This window comes from Vipera berus (genome assembly GCF_964194415.1).
Source record: "Vipera berus genome assembly, chromosome: Z".
Lineage (NCBI taxonomy): Eukaryota > Metazoa > Chordata > Lepidosauria > Squamata > Viperidae > Vipera > Vipera berus.
The window spans coordinates 36,273,793-36,294,787 of record NC_138205.1 but is presented as its reverse complement, the minus strand read 5'-3'; the positions used below and the strand labels follow the sequence as shown (position 1 = coordinate 36,294,787).

The 20,995-nt window shown below is 41.5% G+C and overlaps 1 protein-coding gene across 2 annotated transcripts in view; it reads right to left on the bottom strand.

The window, feature by feature from the left end:
• Window positions 1-19,394, bottom strand: part of ARHGAP23 (Rho GTPase activating protein 23) — a 222,761-nt gene extending 203,367 nt beyond the window's left edge. For both annotated transcript variants that reach the window (XM_081344832.1, XM_081344833.1), the window contains exon 1: window positions 19,189-19,394. In XM_081344832.1, the coding sequence (XP_081200958.1) occupies window positions 19,189-19,278 (90 nt within the window). In that variant the 5' untranslated portion in view covers window positions 19,279-19,394. The remainder of the gene's footprint in view (window positions 1-19,188) is intronic.
• Between the last annotated feature and the right edge of the window lie 1,601 nt (window positions 19,395-20,995).

Below are 20,995 nucleotides of genomic sequence, written 5' to 3'. Positions count from 1 at the left end.
CAGCAGTTAACCAGGCCCAGAAAAATATGTTTGATTTCACAGGTTTAAGCCTGCTTAATTGACATACAGTAATCAGGCTAACCCACATTTGTTATCTTTAAATTATGCTTAATTAGTCCAGTCTAAAACTAAAGCATTAATATCAATGAAATAATGTCTAACATGTTAATAACATTAGTTGCTATTTCATTTTACATACTGTCGGAAGCAAATATCACTATTAACTTACTCTGGCTATACTATGGGACACAGATTTCCTCCAAACTTTTGTATGTTCTTACATTTCTCCTTAAGCAGACACACTTTCTTCCCTCACTTGCTTTTAATTTCACACCAAAAATATGCCCTGGCAATATCTTTCTGCTATGTCCCCATGAAGTTGCCTTCAATTTCCTCCCAGCACAAGAGCAAGAGCTAAATGGTCTTTACCCACATTAAATTAATGCTTTCCCATTTAAGTTAAGAGCAACTAATGACAGCTATAAGGTATATAAAATTTATTATGCTTTGCCACTCTTCCATTGCAGGCAAAGTTGGATGGGATTATTCACATACTTATTCATCCTTTCAGCATGATGTTAACAATCTTCAATCCCTAGAAACCTGCCTCTGTTCAATTATTTTTCCACAGAGAGAAACACAATCATGCTATACTAGTAGACATTCAAATATGCACAAGATCATAAGTGCTGGGTTGTTGTTTTTTTTAGCACAAACAGGGTTTTGTATGACTTCAGCATCCCTGTTCTAGCCACAGTATATGCAGACCAATCGTCCTCACCTGTTCTACAGCATTACCATTTTCAACTTTTATTTATGACAGATAAATTCAGCAGTCTTTCTTCATCACAGTATCATTCTATTAGAAAAACGTATCACTTGCTACATGAAATTCAGCAGGCAGTAGAGGAAACAGCAATTCTACTATCACTAAATCTTTAGATTTTGCCATTTTGAAGGGAAAGTAGATGATTGCAGTGATCTGAAACAGGATGCAGAGGCAGAATAGGAATCAGCAATGGGTGATATTAAATTTCATGCCAGTGTTAACTTTTTGCCTCTTGGAAATGGTTGAATAGCTCTTTAACTGAGCTGTGAAGAAAGGCCCTAGACCAGGGGTCAGCAACCTGAAACAGTGAAAGAGCCACTCGGAACCGGTTCCCTCACAAAATGAAGAACTGGGAGCCGCAAAAAATATGTGCGCATGCGCATACATGCAAGCATACGCAGAACAGGGTTTGACTGAAGAGTGGAGCCAAGGCGAGATATGTACCTACCCTGCATATTTGAATTGATTGGTTGAACTTTTTTAGTCCCACTTTTTTTTTTTTGACTGCACATGGCAGAGGACTGGGAGCCGCAGGAGATGGCTGAAAGAGCCGCATGCGGCTCCGGAGCCGCGGGTTGCAGACCTGTGCCCTAGACTGTCAAACCCTGTGAGGTTTGTTGTTGTTTTTTTCAAAACATTAGGAGGCTATCTTTCTAATCTCAGTCATGTGCTAACCATTCCTGACCATACCTGAGAAGTCAAGAGTTTGTATTTAAAATGTTATAACATCTCAACTTCGTTCTGTTACATTCGCATTTCCTAACCTAATACAGTCCAGACAACTAAGATCATTACTTCCTTAATTCCTTATAATCTGAGAATCATGAGATGGGGATATGTAGCCTATCTGGAAATCACAAACAGGAGAAGCCTCTCGTGCTGGATCCTTACCTCCTCTACCAAGTGTAAAGAAATCTGAACCCTTAAACCCAATTTCTGTAGATGCTTTCCAAATCCACTAGATAGCCTTCATAAAATTAATTATGCTCTATAGAGCAGGCACAGTACAATTCATTATTCATAAATATGTTTGGTTTAGACACTAATAATAGCAGTGAAATAAAAGAGTGACCCACTAAAAACAATCTACTTGTTCCAGCTAAGACGCCATTCAGAGATTGCAGAAGCGTGATCTATGGTGAATCATTACAAAGAGCCAAGGATGTGAGGAAGATATATATCAAGGACCACAATGGAGCTACTGTGCTTGCAAGGCTGCCATTGCCAATACCCATCCCCTCTCCCTCCTCAACAAATCTTTACCCTTTCCCACACAAGCAGCTCCATGAAGGATGCCACTGTTAAAGGTTCTTTCAACCATTTTAGAACAGAACATACTCAATCATGTCAAACAGAAGGCTAAGAGATTAAGAAGACCTACTGTGTTAGACAATGAGTAGAAATGTCTAAAATGAAAAGTGGCTGAATTCAAGCTTAAATGAAAAGCACATATCCTTATCTCATGACAGATTTTGACTGGGAAGATAGAAAAATTCTCTCTAAGGACATCTAGATGAGGTTTGTATACACTACACTTCAGCCTTTTGAATCAACCAGAATTGACTGGGTTGTTCCAGTACAATGAACATATCCTAGTTTTCCCAAATTGTATTCCTTTGAAAATTTTATGACTTCAGTTCTCAGGCTTTTGCCATACTATCAGGGAACTTTAGGAATTGTATTTCCATTATATTTGAAAGACATCTGAGTGGGGAAAAGTGTTACAAGCCAGAATAGGCAACCCAAAACAAATGGACCTCATTGGTCTATTGTGCTGTGTGAACTAGACCCCATTCTTCTCTCAGTGAAGGAAACTATATATATATATATATATATATATATATATATATATATATATATATATATATATATATATATATATATATATATATATATATATCCCCTTCATGGATTACTGCCTTGTCGTGGCGAAGGGGCTTGCGTAATTCAATGAAGCTATGAGCTATGCCGTGCAGGGCCACCCAAGACGGACAGGTCATAGCAGAGAGTTCTGACAAAACGTGATCCACTGGAGAAGGAAATGGCAAACCACTCCAGTATCTTTGCCATGAAAACCCTATGGACAGTACCAAAAGGCAAAACGATATGACGCTGGAAGATGGGCCCCTCAGGTCGGAAGGCGTCCAATATGCTACTGGGGAAGAGCAGAGGGCTAGTACTAGTAGCGCCAGAAAGAATGAAGCGACTGGGCCAAAGCCGAAAGGACGCTCAGCTGTGGATATGTCTGGTGGTGAAAGGAAAGTCCGATGCTGTAAAGATTTTTTCTCCATAGGAACCTGGAATGTAAGATCCATGAATCAAGGAAAACTGGACGTGGTCAAACAAGAGATGACAAGACTGAACATTGACATCTTAGGTATCAGCGAACTAAAATGGACAAGAATGGGTGAATTTAATTCAGATGACCATCAGGTATACTACTGTGGGCAAGAATCCTTCAGAAGAAATGGAGTAGCCTTCATAGTCAATAAAAGAGTAGGAAAAGCAATACTGGGATACAATCCTCAAAATGACAGAATGATCTCAGTTCGAATCCAAGGCAAACCATTCAATATCACAGTAGTCCAGGTCTATGCCCCAACCACTAGTGCTGAAGAGGATGAAATTGACCAGTTCTATGAAGCACTACAGCACCTTATAGAACTAACACCAAAAAATGATGTTCTTATCATCATGGGGGATTGGAATGCTAAAGTAGGAAGCCAAAAGATAACTGGAATAACAGGCAAGTTTGGCCTTGGAGTGCAAAATGAAGCAGGGCACAGGCTGATAGAATTCTGTCAAGAGAATACAATGGTCATAGCAAACACTCTTTTCCAACAACCCAAGAGACGGCTCTACACATGGACATCACCAGATGGTCAACACAGAAATCAGATTGACTATATGCTCTGCAGCCAAAGATGGAGAAGCTCTATACAGTCAGTAAAAACAAGACCAGGAGCTGACTGTGGCTCAGACCATGAGCTTCTCCTTGCAAAGTTTAGGCTTAAACTGAAGAAAGTAGGGAAAAGCACTAGGCCATTCAGGTATGAATTAAATCATATCCCTGTTGAATATACAGTAGAGGTGACAAATAGATTTAAGGAATTAGATCTGATAGACAGAGTGCCTGAAGAACTATGGACAGAGGTTCGCAACATTGTACAACAGGTAGCAACCAAAACCATCCCAAAGAAAAAGAAATGCAAGAAAGCAAAATGGCTGTCTGAGGAAGCTTTGCAAATAGCTGAGGAAAGGAGGGAAGCGAAAGGCAAGGGAGAAAAAGAAAGATACACCCAATTGAATGCAGAATTCCAGAGAATAGCTAGAAGAGATAAGAATGCCTTCTTAAATGAACAGTGCAAAGAAATAGAAGAAAATAATAGAATAGGGAGGACCAGAGATCTTTTCAAGAAAATTGGAGAAATGAAGGGAACGTTTAATGCAAAAATGGGCATGATAAAGGACCAAAATGGCAGGGACCTAACAGAAGCAGAAGAGATTAAGAAGAGGTGGCAAAATTACACAGAAGAACTATACAAGAATGAGCTTAACGTCCCTGATAATCACAATGAGGTGGTCACTGACCTCGAGCCAGACATCCTAGAATGTGAAGTGAAGTGGGCCTTAGAAAAGCTGAGCAACAACAAAGCTAGTGGAAGTGACAGTATTCCAGCTGAGCTATTCAAAATCTTAAAAGACAATGCAGTAAAAGTGCTACACTCAATTTGCCAGCAAATTTGGAAAACTCAACAATGGCCACAGGATTGGAAAAGATCAGTTTACATTCCAATTCCAAAGAAAGGCAGTGCCAAAGAATGTTCAAACTATCGCACCATTGCAATCATTTCTCATGCTAGTAAAGTCATGCTTAAAATCCTACAAGCTAGACTTCAGCAGTATGTGGATCGAGAACTACCAGAAGTGCAGGCAGGATTTCGAAGAGGCAGAGGAACTAGAGATCAAATTGCCAACATACGCTGGATCATGGAGAAAGCTAGGGAGTTCCAGAAAAACATCTACTTCTGCTTCATTGACTATGCTAAAGCCTTTGATTGTGTGGATCATAACAAACTGTGGCAAGTTCTTAAAGAGATGGGAGTACCAGACCATCTTATTTGTCTCTTGAGAAACCTATATGTGGGTCAAGAAGCAACAGTGAGAACTGGACACGGAACCACTGATTGGTTCAAAATTGGGAAAGGAGTCCGGCAAGGCTGTATACTGTCGCCCTGCCTATTTAACTTATATGCAGAGCACATCATGAGAAAGGCAGGGCTAGATGAATCAAAAGTTGGAATTAAGATTGCCGGAAGAAATATCAACAACCTAAGATACGCAGATGATACCACTCTAATGGCAGAAAGTGAAGAAGAACTAAAGAGCCTCTTGTTGCAGGTGAAGAAGGAGAGTGCAAAACTTGGGTTGAAACTTAACATTAAGAAAACCAAGATCATGGCATCTGGCCCTCTCAATTCCTGGCAAATAGATGGGGAAGAAATGGAGGTAGTGACAGATTTTATTTTCCTGGGCTCCAAGATCACTGCAGATGGGGACTGTAGCCAAGAAATTAAAAGACGCTTGCTCCTGGGGAGGAAAGCCATGGCAAATCTAGACAGCACACTAAAAAGCAGAGACATCACCCTGTCAACAAAAGTGCGTATAGTCAAGGCTATGGTCTTCCCAGTTGCAACGTATGGCAGTGAAAGTTGGACCATAAGAAAGGCTGAGCGCCAAAGAATTGAGGCCTTTGAACTGTGGTGCTGGAGAAGACTCCTGCGAGTCCCTTGGACCGCAAGGCGATCAAACCGGTCAGTCCTAGAGGAGATCAATCCTGACTGCTCTTTAGAAGGCCAGATCCTGAAGCTAAAACTCAAGTACTTTGGCCACCTAATGAGAAGGAAGGACTCACTGGAGAAGAGCCTAATGCTGGGAAAGATCGAGGGCAATAGAAGAAGGGGACGACAGAGAATGAGGTGGCTGGATGTAGTCACTGAAGCAGTAGGCGTGAGCTTAAACGGACTCCAGAAGATGGTAGAGGACAGGAAGGCCTGGAGGAATGTTGTCCATAGGGTCGCGATGGGTCGGACACAACTTCGCAGCTAACAACAACAACAATATATATATATATATATATATATATATATATATATATATATATATATATTATTGTTACCTAAAATGATCCAGGGTTGAGGCTTGGGCTGAAACACAGATCCCAGGACCCAACCAAAAATGAAATGGACATTCATAATGGTATCCTGAGACATATTTATTTCTTTATACATCATCCCAGTCTGACGGCCTACAAAGTACAAAAATAAAAAATAAAAATACAGAATTATATAATCAAAAGAAAGCTTGGAGAAAATCAATAATTAAAAGACCAAAACATCCTACATGGAATCTATTCTAAACCAGGGCCTGGGGAATACAACCAGGTTTGAGTAGTTGTTTGAGTACCACACAAATCTTGGGCAGATCAGACATAAAAATCTATTCTATGGATATTCCACATCATGTCCTCACCGTATTTACAAGAGTAATTCAAAATGTGCTTCATTAATACTATCAAAATGACATGCCTTTCAGCCCAAATATTTTTTTAGAGAGAAAGAAACAGCAAGTATGGTTCAGTGGTTCAGCTGCTAGACTTAAAGACTTCTTCCCCACTCCCACCCATGAAAATTTTCTACTTCAGAGGATTGTTGTTATGGGGGAAAGTAGGAGGAAGGAGCACTCGGAATTCACTAAACTTCTGTGGGGGGGAAAGGGATATAAATCAAATAAGGAAACGAACCAGAGACTTCTGGAGTGGCAGAAAACCTATGAGCCCTTGAGAATTGCTCAGGCTGACTTGGTTTGTTCCAGATGGCAGTGGCTTTTTTTAGATCATCATCTCCTTTCTACACCTAGAGCAGACAAGCTTATAGAGAAGTTCCATTTTACTTAGTGTTAAAGCTCTGATCTTCTTTTCAGTAGCTTTCCGTTTTCCTGCTGTTCTTAGTTATTCATGCAATAAGAAATATCATCATTTAATCAGTTGAATACTGTAGTTTGCCATATTTTGCCCTACAGAATGCCAGAAAAATCTAGTTTTGAAAATATCTTGTATAGCAAATATCTTGAAATTAGTTGAAAATCATGATATAATATTTTTCATTTACCTAGAAATTTGAATTTTAGCTTCATATCTAAGAATTTATTAATATAAAACTTAAAGAACAATAGATTTGGATCCTGAAATTACATAGAATCGTGTATTCAAGGCACTGTAAGCTCTCTATAAATTGAGTTTATAAACTACAACTAGAAAACTTAAAATTAAAAGAGTCTGAGAGTCCTTAGGAACTTGCTACTCTTCAAATATAGTAGATCAAGAAACAACTATAAACTGGGTTCCAGTATAGAACCTGCACCAAAAACTAGTTCTTGGATTGAATTCTAGAACAAATTGAATCACTAACACATATCACAGGTGGGGAACCTGAGGCCTCCCAGCTACCACTAACCTCTAATCTCTTTCAATAGCTCCAGCCAGCATGGCCAATAGCAAAAAATGCTAAGGGATTAGAATTCAGACACATAAGGGTAGCCACAATTTCACATTTTTGGCTCTAAGGCATTTGGAAAGAGCACAAATCATATTCAGAACATACAATTCAGTGCTGATTCTCTAAATTCAAATTTGGGAATGCCAGCTCAGCATTCAGCACCTTCACTAGTTCCTAAACACACAGTTTATATGCAAAAGATGTTTGACTACACACTTTTCTGGTATTTCAAGTTCAACAGTTGGAGGGGAGGGGGGAGGAGAGAAAGGGAGAGAGGAGTAAAACGACATCCATAAATATGCCATCAACTATAAGGCACAGTTTGAGGGAAAGTCACCAGTGGAGAATGTCAGCCAAAAAATAAGGAGATGTGCAGACTTTAAAAGTCCATTAAATATCCTTCATATGATTTTGTTTACCAACTAAAGTAAGTTCTAGGAATGTGTTCTTTTTTAATTAAGAAAAATGCAGGCTGATTCTATTGTTTTAGACTGATGTGCACATATAGGTGGATATCATAGATAGCACAAATGTGATCCATTAGATAACCTGCAGAATTATACAGGTGAAACTCGAAAAATTAGAATATCGTGCAAAAGTTCATTTATTTCAGTAATGCAACTTAAAAGGGGAAACTAATATATGAGATAGACTCATTACATGCAAAGCAAGGTAGTTCAAGCCGTGATTTGTCATAACTGTGATAATTATGGCTTACAGCTCATGAAAACCCCAAATCCACAATCTTGCAAGATGCTTGAAGTCCAGTGTGAAGTTTCCACAGTCTGTGTTGATTTGGGGAGCCATGTCATCTGCTGGTGTTGGTCCACTGTGCTTCATTAAGTCCAGGGTCAACGCAGCCATCTACCAGGAGATTTTGGAGTATTTCATGCTTCCTTCCGCAGACGAGCTTTATGGGGATGCCGACTTCATTTTCCAGCAGGACTTGGCACCTGCCCACACTGCCAAAAGCACCAAAACCTGGTTCAATGACCGTGGGATTACTGTGCTTGATTGGCCAGCAAACTCGCCTGACCTGAACCCCATAGAGAATCTATGGGGCATTGCCAAGAGAAAGATGAGAGACATGAGACCGAACAATGCAGAAGAGCTGAAGGCCGCTATTGAAGCATCCTGGTCTCCCATAACACCTCAGCAATGCCACAGGCTGATAACTTCCATGCCAGGCCTCACTGAGGCAGTAATTGCTGCAAAAGGGGCCCAAATCAAGTACTGAGTACATATGCATGCTTATACTTTTCAGAGGTCCGATATTGTTCTATGTACACTCCTTGTTTTATAGATTGCATGTAATATTCTAATTTTCTGAGATTGTGGATTTGGGGTTTTCATGAGCTGTACGCCATAATCATCACAATTATGACAAATCACGGCTTGAACTATCTTGCTTTGCATGTAATGAGTCTATCTCATATATTAGTTTCCCCTTTTAAGTTGCATTACTGAAATAAATGAACTTTTGCACGATATTCTAATTTTTCAAGTTTCACCTGTGCTTAGGAGTAAGACACTTATGCATCTTGGAAATGGACATTTCAGGAGGTTTTGCAGATAAATTGATAGCTTTATCCCACAGACCATCCATGTGCCAAAAGAAAAATGAATACTTAAGCCTCATAATGCCATACCAGAATAGACTCGGAATAGGACACATTTATGACCAGGGTTTGCAAGAATGGCCTCCAGATAAGAAAACTTGGCAACCGATGGCACCCTGAGCACTTTTACAACAGAAATGAATAATCTTGATTTGTTCTGTGCACAGGTGATGTAACAAGGCACCACCTTGTTACATCCATAAAATCCAATATGGATTTTAGCTATATTTAATTTTTGCTGTAGATCTATTTAACAATGAACCACTTTGTTGCATCCATAAAATCCATCCAGTATGGATTTTAGCTATATTTACCTACTTGCAATCAGGTAAGCAGTCGCACTAGAAGGATATTTGTAACATGGTGTCACTCATAAAAATATGTGAAGCTTTACCCATAACATGTAGCCATCATTTTGACTTTTTTGACTCCACGCAAACACATACTCCTGTAATAAGTAAATATAAGGAGATGTAATCATATGCAAGAAAGACCTTAAGTAATGAGCAAAGAAATGCTGCTTAGGGAACAATCAGATAAGAACCGGCATAGGTACAGCTGCATAATAGGTGGAGAAAAGGACTCAGAAGGTATCCTTCTCAGCTTCTTACATTGTAAAGGAGATGGTAGGAGATTTGTACTTTCAGACTTGCAATATTCTATTAATGTAACCTTACAACAGAGTGAAATTAGCTCATCTGGTCATGTTTCCTGTCTGGTCTAACTGGGAAGGCTGACAGGACATGATGGGGCTGGTCTTTGAATGTACTCCCATGATGGAATGTTAAACTACTGTGAGATTTATTAAGTACTCTAAAAGGCATGGTAGAAATTCTGTAAGAATGCAAAAATGATTGCAGAAAAGCACATATTGATTTAGTATATTTATAGCCCACTATTACCTGGGATCTCATGTTAACATGTGTTTGGGTGGAGTCTTCTTTTTTAAAAAAAAATATTATATTGGGTTTTTTTACATATCAACACTAATATTTGGTAAACAGTGTGTTGTCTAGGTTTGTATTTACAAATAATCAATAACATTTAGTTTTTATGGTTCCATATTCCACATAGTAATTTTCCTTGATTTTTTCTTCTTCCAATAATAGTCTTTTATCAACCTTAAATTAGAACTTAATAATTTTTTTGAAAAATAACAGTTAAATGTCTACAAATATCCTCCATTTCATTAAGCTTCTTTTCTAATTAATCATCTAGATCACCTTGTCATAGATCCTGTTTTTAGAGTTCTCATTTAAATTTATTTTCCCCACAATATTCAAAGAAAGCATTTTACTTGTTAATATTTTCTTAGTTAATTACACTTATATATTGAAATCCTTTTCCTCATATGAACCATCCCAACATTTACATTTTTCATATCTTGAAATAGAAAGGACAGAAATAATATACTATCTAAACAAACTTCATTTTTAAAACATATTCAAACCTTCAAAATCCATTATATTTAAATATTTAATACATTTCCTCCAAATAAATCTTCCCACACATTTTTATATTTCTCATATCAGAGGCAAAAAATACTGTATTGCTTAAGGAGCCTATCTCTCCTAAGCTGAAATTCATTTGTATTCAAAATTTTATTTCTTTAACTGTATTCAAACAAGTGTTTAATCTTTAAATATTCCATCAAATGAATCCCATCATCTAATTTCTTAATTCTGACTTTAGCCCTTTTTTTGCCAAATATTTCTCCTAGTCAGTATGTGGGTGGAATCTTTTAATTTATCCCCACAATAATATTCCTATGCAATTGTTGGACTGAGAGAAAATAATTGACTTAAAATGTCCTAATTGAACTGAATTGAAATTCAAGTGGGAAATTGAACTGATATTCAACACTTTAGCCAGGATAGTTAACCATTACATTTGCTCTGTCTCAGGAGGCTAGTACACTAGTTGTTGGCCTACTAAACTAAATATATCTTCATTTTACTTCATTTACCTCTTGGTTTCAATTATGTAGCAGACTGCCTGCCTGTATAAGGATAGAATCCCCTTTTAAACCATAAAGAGCTCTAGACAAATAGAAAAAAAATAAAGAACTATGGAACACATAACATAGTATAATTGGCTAGAGTTTCTTAGGAAACCACGTGAGTTTAGAAGCACACACACCCATCTTCTGTATCTACCTGTTAAGATGGAAGTTGTAAAGATGGAAACTAACACGATAAAGGACACATGCTATTTTAGCATGCTATTTTTCATCTCCAAGGCTTTGCACTGTCTTAACAAGTCCCTTGTGAATGGCAAATATCCAGAGAACCCTTTTGTTTTTATTTCTCTGAAGACACAAAAAAAATCTCCTAGAACATGAAATAACTAATGCAGTCGAGACTATATGAATCCTGAAGCAAGGAAAGAGATGCAAAAATTAATCAAATACCCACTGCATCCTTTTTAGATCCTTTCTTTTCACTCCTCAGAAATAGTGTTTCAGAACAGGCAAACCTAGATTGTTATGTATGCAGGCACCTGCATAGCAACAGCCACCAGGGGGCGTTGGCCTGAACGGTTTTTGGTGGGAAACCCAGTTTCGGCGGGAAACCTAGGGCCAACCCCATTGGCTGTCCGCTTACCTGGCTAGGTATTTAAGGAGGCCAGGTAATCCTTATTCCCCAGTTGGCCATCCCCTCCAATAAAGAGCTGAACTCACACTCTGGCTGGCGTCTCTTCCTTGCGTCGGACCCACTACACAATATAGATCACATATGCAATGTTGAAAATGCCATGTGTTCCTGGGGAAATAAGCACCTTGTTCCGTAACCCAGATAAATAAATAAAAAACGTCTTCCTTTATTTTCTCCTACTTTGGTTCACTGATCTTTTTCTCTTTTCCATTTTGTGTTTTACCTTGGTATTTGTGTTCCTTTCCTAAAACCACCGCATTTATGGTCCACACCTTAGCTGCATTCAGTGCTAGCAATTTGAGCACTGCACTAGCAGGAAAATATACTTTCATAGCACAATGGAAATACTTAATCGTCATTAATAGAAGATGGAAGGCACAGCTAGGCGAGGTTAAATTAAATGAGGAGTGGAAAAGATGTGGAAGAACTTTTGCCATTTGGGAAATCATTGCCTCCAGCTCCAGCTGTGCAGGAACTGGGTGTAACAAGTCAATAAATAGAAAGTGACATCGTATGTACGTAGATATGTCTCCCCTACAGGCCATCTGCACAGTCAGAGAAAAATGTAACTCCAGCCAGAAGGGAACAGAATCCACCTCTTCTAACTTCGGAACACTATGCCCATGCCTGCTAAAATTATGGGATTCAATCCTCAAAAGAATATAGTATGCTATTTAACTTCTCTCAAGAACACTGGTCTTCCTGGAGGATTGAGGAAGCTCATTCTTAAATGAGATATGAATTTCTAGACCAAATGATAATTTTCTGGGATGTTCACTTAATTTATCTGGAACAACTGCCAGAACAACATTGGGTGTGCCTTTGTCTTGGTAGGATTTCCACATGGTCAGCCATAATGTAGTGTTAAATTACTGCTAGGAGATTAGTAGTGGTTTCAACCCTTTAGGGCAAGAGAGCAGCAAACCAGACAGTGCAGATGGCTCTGAGTAAAGCGTTCAGAATCAGAAGCAATTCTGGCACAGCCTTTCTCCAAAGACAGTGTTCCTCCAACCCCTCCATTTCTTGTAGTACAAGGAAGTGTGGGGTATCCATTTTGATTTCTTCCTAGCCATAAACTCCCTTTGAGCCATGTTCAACATCTTGTGTCTTTGGGAACACTTATCCGGTTTTTCTAACAATATAGAATTGGTTTGTCTCAGCCTTTCCTTGAGGTTTTTGTTTTGTTTTGTTTTGATTTTGCCAACTTCTCAGTGCTCTCCTGTCCAAATCCTAGCTAGGTCCAATCCCGTTTATCTTTTTGAAAATAACCTAGGTAGGAGCAATGATAGCAACTTCAAATCTGCTAAAAACGTAGATACAATCAAAGAGTATCCCGTTTTATAATTCACATGGGAGTCATTAACTGGCTTTTAAAAATTCATAAAGCTATAATATGTTCTGCTTGGCTTAGGGTAGCCAAATTATAGTTTATGAACTGTAATTTATGGCTTATTGTGTATCCAAACAATTGTAGCTTATTCAATACAACTTTGGTTTATTTGAGAAACCATGGTAAAACAAACCATGATTGTGTGGACCATAAGATCATAATCACTGTATTTGAAAAAGGTAGCTACAACAGAACTATTGGGCCTGGTCTATACATTTTTGGATGACCATTATATGACAATGAAGACTTTTCTACCAACTTTCACAATCTTGCGATCAGATCTAAATCTAATAATCCTAAAATATAAGATTAGGACATGTATTTTCTCAAATGACACGTTACACATTCAAATTACAATAAAACTAAGTGATCTGGGAATATATATCAACTGAGAGCTGAGACTTGAACTGAAATATATATAGTAGACAAACAGCACAGGGCTATCAAATGTGGACTAAGCCTTAACAATTGCATTTGGTGGTAAGCTAACCTTCCAATACTACATGGATATCAAATAGATTTATTTATTTATTTATTTATTTATTTATTTGTTTGTTTGTTTGTTTGTTTGTTTGTTTGTTTTTATAAACCGCCCTTCTCCCGAGGGACTCGGGGCGGTGTACAGAGTAAGGTAGGTATACAGATTGAACAATAGTGAAAAACAATAGTAAAAACAACTGAGACCCCAAGAGCTATCAGGCCAGGCCGGACTGCTGGAACAGGTAAGTTTTTAAATCGCGCCGGAAGGTGCGGAGGTCGGGGGCCATCCGGATTTCGGTTGGCAAGCAGTTCCAGAGGGCTGGCGCACCCACTGAGAATGCCCTCCCCCTGGGGGCCACCAGACGACATTCCTTGAGCGGTGGCACCCTGAGGAGGCCCTCTCTGTGGGAGCGCACAGGACGGAGGGGTGTTGACGTTGGCAGAAGGTGCTCCCGTAGGTAGTCCGGACCCATGCCATGTAGGGCTTTGTATGTCATTGTTAGCACCTTGAATTTCACTCGGAAGGCAACCGGAAGCCAGTGCAGCTCACGGAGGAGAGGTGTGATATGGGAGTATCGGGAGGCCCCCAAAAGTGTCCGTGCAGCTGCACTTTGCACCAGTTGAAGCTTCCGAGTGGATCTCAAGGGCAGCCCCATGTAGAGAGCGTTACAGTAGTCTAGGCGAGAGGTCACGAGTGCATGGGTGACTGTACGTAAGGCATCCAGGTCCAGATAAGGTCGTAGTTGGCGCACCAGTCGAACCCGGGAGAAGGCCCCCTTGGTCACAGCTCCTATGTGATCTTCCAGGGATAGCTGCGAGTCTAGGAGGACACCCAGGTTGCGGGCCCTATCAACAGGGGGTAATAACTCATCCCCGATGTTAAGGGGTGGAATGATCTGAGTATCCTGGCTTGCCGGTACGTACAGCCATTCAGTCTTGTCCGGGTTGAGTTGAAGCCTGTTCCTCCCCATCCATTCCCGGACCGCTTTCAGGCAGCGGGACATCACGTCGAGGGCATCACTGATGCTGTTTGGAGTTGAGATGAAAAGCTGGGTGTCATCAGCATACTGATGGTACCCTACTCCAAAGCTACGAATGATCTCACCCAGCGGTTTCATGTAGATGTTGAACAGGAGAGGCGAGAGGACCGACCCCTGAGGGACTCCGCAAACGAGAGGCCTCTGGGTCGACCTCTGTCCCCCTGCCAGCACCGACTGCGAGCAACCCTGGAGAAAGGAGGAGAACCACCGCAGAACCGTGCCTCCCACTCCCAGTCCCCTGAGGCGCCGCAGCAAGATACCATGGTCGATGGTATCGAAAGCCGCCGAAAGGTCTAATAAGACTAGGACAGAGGAATGGCCCCTGTCCCGGGCTCTCCAGAGATCATTCATCAGAGCGACCAATGCCGTCTCCGTGCTGTAGCCCGGCCTGAAGCCCGATTGGCACGGGTCTAGATAAACCGCTTCATCCAGGACCTGAGGAAGTTGATGCGCAACCATGCTCTCAACAACCTTCGCAAGGAAGCGAAGATTGGAGACTGGATGAAAGTTATTCAATGAGGTTGGGTCCAAGGTGGGCTTCTTGAGGAGAGGTCTCACCACCGCCTCCTTCAAGGCGGTGGGGAAGTGACCCTCACTCAGAGAAGCAGAGATGACCGCCAGAAACCAGCCTCGTGTCCCCTCTCGAGCTGCATAAGCCAGCCAGGAAGGGCACGGGTCCAGTAAGCATGTGGAGGAGCTCAACCTCCTCATAATCCTGTCCACTTCCTTCGGAGTCACAGGATCAAATTCCTCCCAGATGACGTCGACAAGACTGTCCATGTCCTGTTCCTCCAACTCTGCCCAGTTGGAGTCCAGGCCGGTTCGAATCCGAGCGATTTTATCCAACAGATATTGACCGAATTCCTCGGCTCGACCCTGCAAGGGTTCCTCCCTCACCTCTTGGTTCAGTAGGGAGCGAGTCACTCTGAACAAGGCAGCCGGGCGATTATATGCGGACGCGATGAGGGTGGAAAAGTAGTTGGATTTTGCCACCCTTATCGCTGCGAGATAAGACCTGGTGAGGATTCTTAGTCGCAATCGGTCGGATTCGGATCGACTGGATCTCCAACGGCTCTCTAGGCCCCGTCTCCGACGCTTCATCTCCCGGAGCTCCGCGGTGAACCATGGGGCTCGCTGGGATCTGCGCCGGGTCAGGGGCCGCAGGGGTACAACTCGGTCCAGAGCCTCCGTGGCTGCCCTGCACACTACTATTCCACACTTCCTGCTTCCATTGTTCTTGTTTTTAATTAACAGTCTTCAATTGCTCAGGAAACTCATATTTTCGGCTGGGGTCTAAATTATCAGCCTCATCGGTGAAAGCATGTTCAAGGCAAACTGCCACCACCAGAACACTTTCTTGCAAGCCACCATCCACAATTCAACTGATGGGCATGTCAGGAGAAAGACATCATATAGCAATCTTAGCAGACAAATAGACAGATGCAGAAAAACTCACTGCCAATTACATTTGTGCTTCATCCATATAAGGCTTTTAAGGTTAAAGACCTACAAGGCTTGCTCCCCTTAAGCAAACTCTTTCAGAGCAATGTATGAATATTTAAGAACTAATATATAGGACTGTATAAGTAAATGCTTCATTTAGTTACTTTGCATCTATCCAACTAGCACAGCTCAGGTATTAGAATCATGCTTAAGTGGCAAACATTTAAAATTCAGAGATGAAGTGCATGAACTGGAATTAAATTCGACTGGAAAGAATAACCCAGATGAAAGGTTCCATCACATTATTTTAAGCTACAGCTATCCAGCTTTTTTTTTAATGCAAGCTGAACCGGATAGCTTGGGACAAGCAGGCAGGAACTTCTGTATGCTGCAAAGCTGATAAGCAGGGAAGCCTGGGGCCTGTGAGAGAGACCAAGTGGACAAAGAGTTTCAAACAGAAGAAAAAACAAAGAAAAAGGCATGGGTGATTTTCTAGTTGGAGAGCTGAGAATGAAGAAGGCATATAAAGTGTAAAATACTAAAGGAGAGATAGGTAAATCATGGTATAATTATTTTTTTAAAAAAGAAGGCCTATCTGCAAGCCCCATATCCTGAACAGAAAGCCCTGATCTGCTAACCCCTGGAGAAGTCAGGTCATAGATCTTCAGGGCCAATACAGAAATCAATTCCATATACAGTATATGTAGAAGAACCCATTCTCCCCCCCCCCCATATGACCTAAGAGCTTGACAAATGTGTCATTATTAATTAATAGTCTAAATTAAGCTATAAATACATACACCATTAAGGTATATTTTCAAGAAAGTTCAATTCAAGAGCTATGGACTGGAACAAGGTAGAGGAGGAGGGAACAGGGATTAGTCAGCAACATACATACAAGAGAGAAGCAGGCATTCAACCTCATCTCAGCAAACAAGCAAATAAGACAATCTTAGTGCAAAAGGACACTGCCTTTTCAAGCACGAAGAGAGTGATTTTTCCAGTAGCAAAGGTGATGATTAAGCTTTCTGTTTATTCTGCTATACAGGCTAAAAAGATTTCAAAATAACTTATTCGATAGGATCAACTGGTCTGGAGAAAATTTACATTCAACTTACACTGAAGTTTTACATTTCAATGGGTCAGGAAAGAACTTCAGTGCCTCGCTTCTGAAAAGTTCAAACAAGTCTGATTCATAGTTTGTAAGAACATGAACTGATGTGACAGAGCTGTTCACACATCACTCATAAAAGGTATTTACTAAGGTTCAAAACCTAAAAAATAAAATTTGGCTGAAATCTCATTAAATCACATGAGTTTGGGCTTTTCTTAGCTTTAATGTTTATTTTGTTCTTGTTGCATGCAACACAAAATTATATTAGAGCATTTATGCTTTATACGTATACTAATACCATGCATACGTTCCACAGAATCTGTTTTTTCCTGCTATTTTTTTCTTCTCCCTCTCATGCAAAAAAATACGCTTACTTCTGAGTATGAATCAGACTACCAAGCAAGGACATGTGTATGGTGGTACTGGAAGGTAATTTGTGGATTTGAATGTGAATCTACTATATCTGCACCAAGTCTTACCCTTAGAATCCCTTTCCACAGTCAGGATCCTGAAGTAGTTCTTGCTTAGGAAATAATCAAAAATAAAATAGAAGTATATTTCACTGGACCAGCCATCCTATACCCTATACCAAGACGGTAGCAAAATCCTCAGCATCTATAAAAGCTAAATGAATGGGGAAAGGTGAGAGCAAGGTAGTAGCAAGCATTCTTCCACTTTATAAAGCAATGAAACATGGCTGGGAATTATGGAAACTGTGGAATAGAAGATTGCTCTACTGTATATCAACTGCTATACTGTATTTTATCTATAGGATCTGTGCCCAAAATGGTGATTATTTTACATCTTCAAACAGTTCCTGTTTAATGCCAGAAACAGAATTTCAGGTTTTGGAGATACCAGAACTGTCTCCAAAACAAGAACATGGCATCAGGGTCAGAAATTGTCCATAACTAGTACTACCAAAAACAATATGGATGCCAAGAAGCATACAAAGCCAAGTACTTCAGCTTACCATTCATTCTCAAGACCAATATAATGTTTACATCACACAGATTTACAGTACAACGTTTTACTCCAAATAAGGCAAGTAAAATTATATACCAGTACTTGGAGTATCTCGGTATGACTACTGAACCAACTTCAGTTCATCATTAGGACAAATATTCATAAGATTACTCAAGCTCAAGTCACTTCCGTACTAGCAATTTACAGCACTTGCAAGAGTTCAACTACCCTTATACTGAGAAAGAGGGGATGTGGATAAACTTCACTTCAGTGACGGTAGGTAAAGGATGCGATGAAGATGCTCTTAAATGCTAGTGAGGAAATAACCCAAGTGAAGTTTGCTCACTTCATCAAGTTTGCTCAATTTGCTCAAGTGAAATTCAGTCCTAGATTATAAAGTAACACCATATGAAAGTATTATAAAAATAGCTCACCATTGCATTTATTGCACTCTGCTGCAATATACCCCCACTTCTAAAAGTTCTCCTCCACAATTTGTCCCCACAATCCCCTTACACTTACAGAGTCTATTCCAGATTCAAAGGATCCTAGGACCTTTCTATAATTCCACCATTACAAGACAGCTCTCTGCTTTCCCAGTTGCATCACCAGTTTGTACCATCTCAAAAACACATTATCTTTCTTCAGCAACTGATTCAAGTTTCTGTCCTCGATCAACCCACTCATCCCATTTAACATTCCAGATTGCCCAGTAACATCTTCCCTCAACTTCCCATCTGCCATCCTTAAATCTAACAGGCATTTCTCCCTTTCTTGTTCTTAGTTCCTGAGCACCAAGTCTCTCTAAGCACTAAGAGTGCGTAGCTTTCCTGGCACAGTCTGCACAGAGGAATTCCCTGAAACCAATGAACGTGCTCTCCCGCCATTCGACCAGTATTCCCTCTACTCTCGAGGAAAGTCCCAGTTCATTCCGCCTAACTTTCTTCGCCCCCCCGCTCCGTTCCCCCCTCCTTAATCAGTCTCTGCCGCTTTCCCTCTCGGCCGGATAGCTTCGTTTCCCACAGTTTAATGAACTATGCGCCAGGAGGCCACCCCCGCCCATCCACCCCCCGCGTGCGCTCCAAAACCAACGCACCCGAGGGCCGCTTTCCCCATCCCGGCTCCGGCTGTCCTCGGGACTCTTTGGTGGCGGGATCCCAACCAGACAAAAGGCGACTCCATTCATCGGGCGCGGCACTGGCCCCGACGGGGCGGACAAGCGGCCAAGTTGGCCGAGAAGGAAGCGAGAGCTGGCGGGACGAAACGCGGGCCGGCGGTGGGGGCAGTAGAAGCCACAGCCAGGCTCGGCAGAGTTGTGCTTGGTTGGGCCAGGCTGTACGGACAGCTCCGCCTCTTCCAAGGCGGGCGGCGGTGTCGAGGGAAGGCAAAGAGAGGAGGGAAGAGAAGGCCCGGCCGCCAACTAAGCTGCTCACAGAGAGCGAGAGGAGGAGGAGCTGTTGGAGCGAATATCAGCAAGCGGGCTGCCCCAGATCCGACAGCAGAGAACGCCCGGACGCCAGCATTGGATAAGTTGGGGGGCTCGCGAAGACAACTGGAGGAGGGCAGGGAGAAAAAAGAAAGGCAGAGCAGATGAGGAGGAGAAAGGACGATCTTGAGCTGGGAAAACTATAGGTGAGAAGCAAGTTAGCAGGCGCTAAGGCAGTGAGTGACATTCACTCCAGCAGCTCCAGTGACACTACCTATCATCTCAGTTAACTATCCGGGACCTTCCGATGTGATGTGTTACACTATGCCACCAACACCACCCATTCACTAGAGCAGGGGTCCCCAACCCCCAGTCCATAGGCCAATACTGGGCCGCGGTGTGGTGTGTCAGCAACCGGTCTGCACAAACAAGCAAAGCTCCATTCGTGAGATGCAGGCAGCCCACAAAACCACGCACCCTCCGGTCTGCAGAAAAACCTCTCTCCACAGAACCCATCTCTGGTGCCCAAAAGATTGGGGACCTTTGCACTAGAGTGCCTTTCCTCCCTATAGGAATTGGAGCTATCACAGCCCTGGCTGAAAAAAGCTGCTCCAGCTATTAAATAAACTGAGTGGAATTATAAACCTCGAAGTTTCCAAGGATTCTGAGACAAGATTGTCGAGGAATGCTGTCCAACGATACCGTCCCTAGTGGGCTGTACTAATTGTAAAGATACCTGGCAAGGGAAAATAAATGGAGAATTTCACACAGATATGTATATGCCTTTTAAGCCTTTGGTTTTGTTTTTTTAAAGCCACACCTGTGTGTGAAACCTGAGATAATACGGCTGTATCATAAATACTTGAGAATCATTGCAGTACGAAAGCTTGATGTCACATGTTAAGAGTTTCTCAAACTGACTTTTAAAGCAAGCCTGTGAATACAGCCCCACTCCAAGGCAGACTGCAGAGGAATAGAACAGGAGCAGCTGTGGGTAGTGGGTTAGTATGGGGGGGGGAGGGGGAATGATAGCAAGCTGTCACAGCCAGGCACAGAGAGAATGACACTTTCAGAAGGGGCAGATGCAGCCTGGTACAAGCAGAGGGATGATCCAGCATGTGCTCTATAGACTGAATGAGATCCATCCCAAGAATGAGGTCATAGGACAGTGTAGAGTTGCAGCCAGAGCTGGCCAGTCCCAGGAAGGGGGAGGGGTTTGTACAAATAGAGGGAATGGCATGTGACAGCAAACACAAGAACAGAGAGGTATGGAATTATCCTTAGACCTATGGATATATTTGGTTTGGGTGTTTTTCCCAGGGCTTTTTTTCTCATAGAACGTTCAGAACGGAGTTCCGGCACCTTTTTTGGATGGAACCTTGTAGGATAGGCAAGGCGGGTTGTATGACATGTGTGAGTTCCGTCACCTTTTTCTTTTACAAAAAAAGCACTGGTTTTTCCCCATGAAAACACCAAT